The 7,500-nt window shown below is 46.8% G+C and overlaps 2 protein-coding genes across 4 annotated transcripts in view; both read left to right on the top strand.

Moving 5' to 3' along the window:
* The window catches only part of LOC128697349 (tol-Pal system protein TolA-like), a 22,826-nt gene extending 18,141 nt beyond the window's left edge, over positions 1 to 4,685 (top strand). For all 3 annotated transcript variants that reach the window (XM_070094084.1, XM_070094083.1, XM_070094085.1), the window contains one exon: positions 3,962 to 4,685. In XM_070094084.1, the coding sequence (XP_069950185.1) occupies positions 3,962 to 4,177 (216 nt within the window). In that variant the 3' untranslated portion in view covers positions 4,178 to 4,685. The remainder of the gene's footprint in view (positions 1 to 3,961) is intronic.
* The window catches only part of LOC128705498 (aminoacylase-1B-like), a 262,798-nt gene that overhangs the window by 168,144 nt on the left and 87,154 nt on the right, over positions 1 to 7,500 (top strand). The gene's annotated exons all lie outside the window — the stretch shown is intronic.

Genomic DNA, 7,500 nt, shown 5'->3' with positions numbered 1-7,500 from the left:
GGGTGAGGTCAGTCTTTGTGTATGGGCTACAGGAAGTTGAAGGGGAAACATATGAAGCAAGAAAACAAGGGGAAAAAAAAGCAATTGAAAGCATCATGAAAGTAATCGGAGAAGACGACATGACCCAGCTGGAAAATTTTCGGAGAATAGGGGGGTTTGTAAAAAAAAGAACCCGGCCAGTGAAAGTGACCTTCAAGGCAGAATCGACTCGGAACAGGATACTGTGGGAGAAAGCACGATTAAGGGACATGCCGGCATACAGGAAGGTGTATCTCGACCGCAACAGAACACAAGACGAAAAGCGGAAACTGAGAGAGATGATACAAAGGCGAAAGGAGGAAAGAGAGGGGATGGAGAAGACAGACAGGAGATCCCAGACACAGGAAGATCAAATACAACCTCCCTCACAGCTTCCTATAGAAGCCTCCCAACCAGGTCAACCCCAGTGCAGCCAAACACTCTAAACCAAAACACCCATGTCATATCCAATGCCCCCACCCACTACATTACAAACTCCACCCCCACAGCAACCACCCATAGTTCCTTATCAGGTCTCCCACTTTCCCAACCCCAATACACCTCCCAGACCACAGTCTTAGAAAAGAAGTTGAAGGTATGGTATACAAATGAATATGGAATAACAAATAAGTATGAGGAGTGGCATGAAAGAATCAAGGAGACATCCCCAGACATAATAGCACTCACAGAAACAAAACTCACCAGAATAATAACAGATTCAATCTTTCCACCCGGATATCAAATCCTCAGGAAAGACAGAGGGAGGAGAGGGGGAGGAGGAGTTGCACTGCTCATTAAAAGCCAGTGGGGTTTTGAGAAAATGGAAGGAATGGATGGCACGGGTGAAAGGGACTACTTAGTAGGAACAATCCAGTCTGAGGGACATAAGGTGATAATTGCAGTAATGTACAACCCACCACAGAACTGCAGGAGACCAAGAGAAGAATACGATGAGAGCAACAGAGCCATGGTCGACACACTAGCCGAGGTGGCCAGGAGAGCACATGTGGGGGGAGCAAAGTTACTAGTTATGGGTGATTTCAATCACAAGGAGATTGACTGGGAAAACCTGGAGCCCCATGGGGGTTCCGAAACATGGAGAGCCAAGATGATGGATGTAGTACTGGAAAACCTCATGCATCAACATGTTAGAGACACTACCAGAGAGAGAGGAGAAGATGAACCAGCAAGACTGGACCTTGTATTCACCTTGAGTAGTTCAGACATCGAGGATATCTTGTATGAAAGGCCCCTGGGAGCTAGTGATCATGTGGTTCTGTGCTTCGACTACATAGTTGAGCTCCAAGTGGAGAGAGTAGCAGGAATAGGGTGGGAAAAACCAAACTACAAAAGGGGGAACTACTCAGGCATGAGGAACTTCCTTCAAAACATTCAGTGGGAGAGGGAACTGACAGGAAAACCAGTACAAGAAATGATGGACTATGTAGCAACAAAATGCAAGGAGGCAGAGGAGAGGTTTGTTCCCAAGGGAAACAGAAATAATGGGAAGAACAGAACGAGTCCTTGGTTCACCCAAAGGTGTAGGGAGGCAAAAACTAGGTGTACTAGAGAATGGAAAAGGTACAGAAGACAGAGAACTCAGGAAAATAAAGAGATTAGCCGAAGAGCCAGAAATGAATATGCACAGATAAGAAGGGAGGCTCAGCGACAATATGAAAATGACATAGCATCGAAAGTCAAGACTGACCCGAAGCTGTTGTACAGCCACATCAGGAGGAAAACAACAGTCAAGGACCAGGTAATCAGACTGAGGAAGGGTGATGGGGAATTCACAAGAAACGACCGAGAGGTATGTCAGGAGCTCAACACGAGATTTAAAGAAGTATTTACAGTAGAAACCAGTAGGACTCCAGGAAATCAGAACAGGGGGGTACACCAGCAAGTGCTGGATGAGGTACATATAACCAAGGAGGAAGTGAAGAAGCTGCTATGCGAACTTGACACCTCAAAGGCGGTGGGACCAGACAACATCTCTCCGTGGGTCCTTAAAGAGGGAGCAGAGATATTGTGTGTGCCATTAACAAAGATCTTCAACACATCATTTGAAACTGGGCAACTCCCTGAGGTATGGAAGATGGCAAATGTAGTCCCAATTTTTAAAAAGGGAGACAGACATGAGGCACTAAACTACAGACCTGTATCACTAACGTGTATAGTATGCAAGGTCATGGAGAAGATCATCAGGAGGAGAGTGGTGGAGCACCTGGAAAGAAACAAGTGTATAATTGACAACCAGCATGGTTTCAGGGAAGGAAAATCCTGTGTCACAAACCTACTAGAGTTTTATGACAAGGTGACAGAAGTAAGACAAGAGAGAGAGGGGTGGATCGACTGCATTTTTTGGACTGCAAAAAGGCCTTCGACACAGTTCCTCACAAGAGGTTACTGAAAAAGCTAGAAGATCAGGCACACATAACAGGAAAGGCACTGCAATGGATCAGAGAATACCTGACAGGGAGGCAACAACGAGTCATGGTACGTGACGAGGTGTCAGAGTGGGCGCTTGTGACAAGCGGGGTTCCACAGGGGTCAGTCCTAGGACCTGTGCTGTTCTTGGTATATGTGAACGACATAACGGAAGGGATAGACTCAGAAGTGTCCTTGTTTGCAGATGATGTGAAGTTAATGAGAAGAATCAAATCGGATGAGGATCAGGCAGGACTACAAAGAGACCTGGACAGGCTACAAGCCTGGTCCAGAAACTGGCTCCTTGAGTTTAACCCTGCCAAATGCAAAGTCATGAAGATTGGGGAAGGGCAAAGAAGACCGCAGACACAATATAGTTTAGATGGCCAAAGACTGCAAACCTCACTCAAGGAAAAAGATCTGGGGGTGAGTATAACACCGAGCATATCTCCTGAGGCGCACATAAATCAGATAACTGCTGCAGCATACGGGCGCCTGGCAAACCTACGGATAGCGTTCCGATACCTCAATAAGGAGTCGTTCAAGACACTGTATACCATTTACGTCAGGCCCATACTGGAGTATGCAGCACCAGTTTGGAATCCACACCTAGTCAAGCACGTCAAGAAATTAGAGAAAGTGCAAAGGTTTGCAACAAGACTAGTCCCAGAGCTACGGGGATTGTCGTACGAAGAAAGGTTGAGGGAAATAGGCCTGACGACACTGGAGGCCAGGAGGGTCAGGGGAGACATGATAATGACATATAAAATACTGCGCAGAATAGACACGGTGGACAAAGACAGGATGTTCCAGAGATGGGACACATACACAAGAGGTCACAATTGGAAGTTGAAGACTCAGATGAATCAAAGGGATGTTAGGAAGTATTTCTTCAGTCATAGAGTAGTCAAGTCGTGGAATAGTCTAGAAAGTGACGTAGTGGAGGCGGGAACCATACATAGTTTTAAGGCGAGGTATGATAAAGCTCATGGAGCAGGGAGAGAGAGGACCTAGTAGCAATCAGTGAAGAGGCGGGGCCAGGAGCTGTGACTCGACCCCTGCAACCACAAATAGGTGAGTACAAATAGGTGAGTACACACACACACACACACACGCACACGCATACACGCACACACATACACACATACACACACACACAGGCACACGCACACGTACACGCATACACACACACACACACACACACACACACACACACACACACACACACGCACACACACCGGACCTGTGACTCGACCCCTGCATCAGTAACATCATGAATAACATCATCAATAACATCAATGACATCATCAATAACATCAATAACATCTTCAATAACATCATCAACACCATCAATAACATCATCAATAACATCAATAACATCATCAATAACATCATCAATAACATCATCAATAACATCAATAACATCATCAATAACATCATCAATAACATCATCAATAACATCATCAATATCATAAATAACACCATCAATAACACCATCATCTGCCGTCGTTGACAGGAGAAGAAAAAGCAGGTTGACGCCCTGAATAAGGAGGTAGCTGATATGAAACCCAAGCTGGACGAGGCCACAAAGAAGGCAGCCGCTGCTGAGGCAGCGAAGGCAGACCTGCAGAACCAGCTCAACGCTGCCCTCACCAAGCAGAAGGAAGCTGAGGCAGCCGCAGCTAAAGCTAAGGAGGAGGCCGCTAAGGCCGCACCCGCAGCTAAAGCCTAAGCTTATTATTGTTTTATTATTATTATTATTATTATTATTATTATTATTATTATTATTATTGTCATTATTTTTAAGCACATTTTTATGAGCTAAATAGAACATCTGAAGAACTTAGGCTCGGCAAACACACACACACACACACACACACACACACACACACACACACACACACATACACACACACATACATATATATATGTATATGTATATATATATATATATATATATATATATATATATATATATATATATATATATATATATATATATATATATATATATATATATATATATATGTGTGTGTGTGTGTATGTATTCCTTTCCCTTGTTAACTCTGAGTACTGCAAAATTAACACATTGAGAAAGCACGTTTTTGTTAATGTATTGTTAATAAATGTTAACTTTAAGTATTTGTTAAACACAGGTGGCTTGTGTTTGAAGAATTTTTATTACTGTATTTGTTAGTGACGAATAAAAAACTTTAATAAAATAAAGTGTTGTGAGGGAAGCCTCTCTCTTTATTACCTTCTACTGGAGATATTTTTCTTGGTTGAGTATATAAATTTATGTATGACGTGTGACGAGAGGATTGGTGGGTGTTGTTAGTTTGGTGGAGTGTTTGTTGTGGGTAGTTATCAGTGGTGGTGTAGCTGGTGTTGTTGTTGGTGTTGTTAGTTTGGTGGAGTGTTTGTTGTGGGGGTGGTTAATGATAAACTTCTTCGGAGGCTTCTTCGTTTATTGTTAATGTCGTGGTCTGTACACAGGCTTGTGTTGTGCCCATGGCCTGGGCAGGGCCATCCCACGAGAGAGAGCTGGGAGGCCTTGTGACTTGCTGCTAGGCCGCTGTGTGAGTGAGAGAGAGGCATGGGCCGGCAGGCTGGCGTGCCTACCTAGAGGCCTGGCTACAGAGGGCAGCACCTGAGTGGCGCGAAATATGAACTAAGCTGGCAGACAGCATGGGCTGTCTGTGCAGACAGTACAGGCTGTCTACATACACTCGGCCACCTACCGCGCGTCGTCCCGACGCGACAATACTGGTGGTAAAAGAAACTCGGTGTCTCTCTCTCGTAGGAACAGGGCACAGAACACAAAATAAAAACATATATATACATATGGACATGGAGAAAAAAAACTTCCTACAGGGAGGGAAGAAAAAACATGTGGGGTGTGCTAAACATCGTGTTCATAGGCAGTGAGCATCGAAGTGCATCACTGCACCCCTTCCTGCATCTGGACAGATACTGCAACACGGGAGACATCGCTGCGGCTGAGCTGTGACGTAACAGGGTACAGTCTCCTCTGGAATGGTGAAGCAGACATTGTAGGAGTCACTGCAGGTTTCACTCAACCTGGGGCACAACATGCTGGTGCCCTCGAGTGAGGCGTCGACAAAACTCGGCAACTGGGCAGGACTTCTGGCAAGCGACTCAGGAGGACACTTCTCGACTGGTACTGTCGCTGGGCTGTCACTGCCGGCGAGCGTGGAGCGAGTTGTGGAGCGAGTCGTGGCAGAGACGACTGGGCGAAATATCTGGGAGTCGTAACATCATACACCAGACTGCAGTAAGAGAGCTAGCAGTCAAAGTGACATCTTCTATGTGCAGGCTGCTCACTGAAGCTTGTGACACGAGGCTGACACAGCGCCTGCCGACAGGCCTGACTGCGGCTTGACGAGTATCATCTCTCGACAGTTGGAGTTATAGCAGAAATTAGTCTAAGCGTCCCCAGACTTGTTTCTCTACATATAACTGCACTCTGAAGGTCTGGAGGTGAAGTGAAACAAATCTCGATGGGAATCGTAGCAGGTACGATTCTGCAGAACATCACGAGCGACGAGCATAAAAGCTTTCTGTACAAGAGGGCTCATACGCTCAGGGCTGAGTAATCAGCTGTCAAACACACTGGTCACACGGGTGACTTAGCACAGTGGTGCTACTCAGGTCTGGCTCAGACCTCACTGGACACACGGAAACTTTAAAAACACACCGCGGTACAACATGAGAGAACACTGACTGAGAGGAATTAATTAACACACGACATATATTTTCTCTCAATCTTCTCGACAATACTAAAATAATTACTAGAAACACTCGATGTGACATCATGTGATGTCAGGCGTGATGTCGCGAGGTGACGTCAGCAGACATCTCAAGGTGACGTCAGCAGACATCTCGAGGTGACGTCAGCAGACATCTCGAGGTGACGTCAGCAGACATCTCAAGGTGACGTCAGCAGACATCTCGAGGTAACGTCAGGCAGACATCGTGACGTCATGAAGTCGGGCAGCATCGTGGGTGACGTCAATGTGATGCGGGCAGCAGACCACAGCATGTGGCCAGGGACATCTGGTAACTCACGTGGCTGGTAGATCTACGTGACATCGCCCACACCCACGTGGCGTCGTGATCCACTTGGTGTCGTGATCTACGTGGCATGCTGATCCACGTAGCTTCGAGTGGCCTCGGGCACTCGGATACACAGCTCTGGCAATGAATTCACATGGAAAACAGCAGAAAACACAGCAGAGGGAGTGGGCAGTGGTGAGTGTATGGTAGTGTGGTGGCGAGGAGCGTGGGTGAGTGTATGGCAGGGGAGCATCTGGCCATTCCTCCTCCTCCTCCACCCACAAACACGTGGAGAAACTCACACTGGACGCAGAAATCACCACAAAACTCACCTCTGGCTTGCTGAAACAGCTGTGCTGAGCTTAATAACAACAGCAGCATACAAGTGACGCTGAACACGTGACTTGAGAAACAGCGTGGGACACTGTAGCGTGGAGTCACTGTAGCGTGGGGTCACTGTGACGCCACTTACAATTCTCGGAGAATTTCGGCAAATTTCGGCCTGGATCCTGCTTGTACCTGTGTCTGGATGCTCAAACGTGCAGACACGACATCAGGATAACTCGTTGAGAGACGGATGCTTCTTGTGTAGGGTGATGAAGTGAAGATGACTTCATACCTCTTCCTCCCTCTCTCCAGGCAAACACAACTGCTGCGAGCACCGCTGTCACCATTTATAATGGGTTTGTTTGGTAGGTACTGTAAGCGGGTGGTTAATGATAAACTTCTTCGGAGGCTTCTTCGTTTATTGTTAATGTCGTGGTGGGTACACAGGCTTGTGTTGTGCCCATGGCCCGGGCAGGGCCATCCCACGAGAGAGAGCTGGGAGGCCTTGTGACTTGCTGCTAGGCCGCTGTGTGAGTGAGAGAGAGGCATGGGCCAGCAGGCTGGCGTGCCTACCTAGAGGCCTGGCTACAGAGGGCAGCACCTGAGTGGCGCGAAATATGAACTAAGCTGGCAGACAGCATGGGCTGTCTG

The sequence above is a fragment of the Cherax quadricarinatus genome, chromosome 44 (genome assembly GCF_038502225.1).
Source record: "Cherax quadricarinatus isolate ZL_2023a chromosome 44, ASM3850222v1, whole genome shotgun sequence".
Taxonomy (NCBI): domain Eukaryota; kingdom Metazoa; phylum Arthropoda; class Malacostraca; order Decapoda; family Parastacidae; genus Cherax; species Cherax quadricarinatus.
Note: the sequence above shows the minus strand (reverse complement) of the source record. Positions and strands in the feature narration are given on the sequence as shown.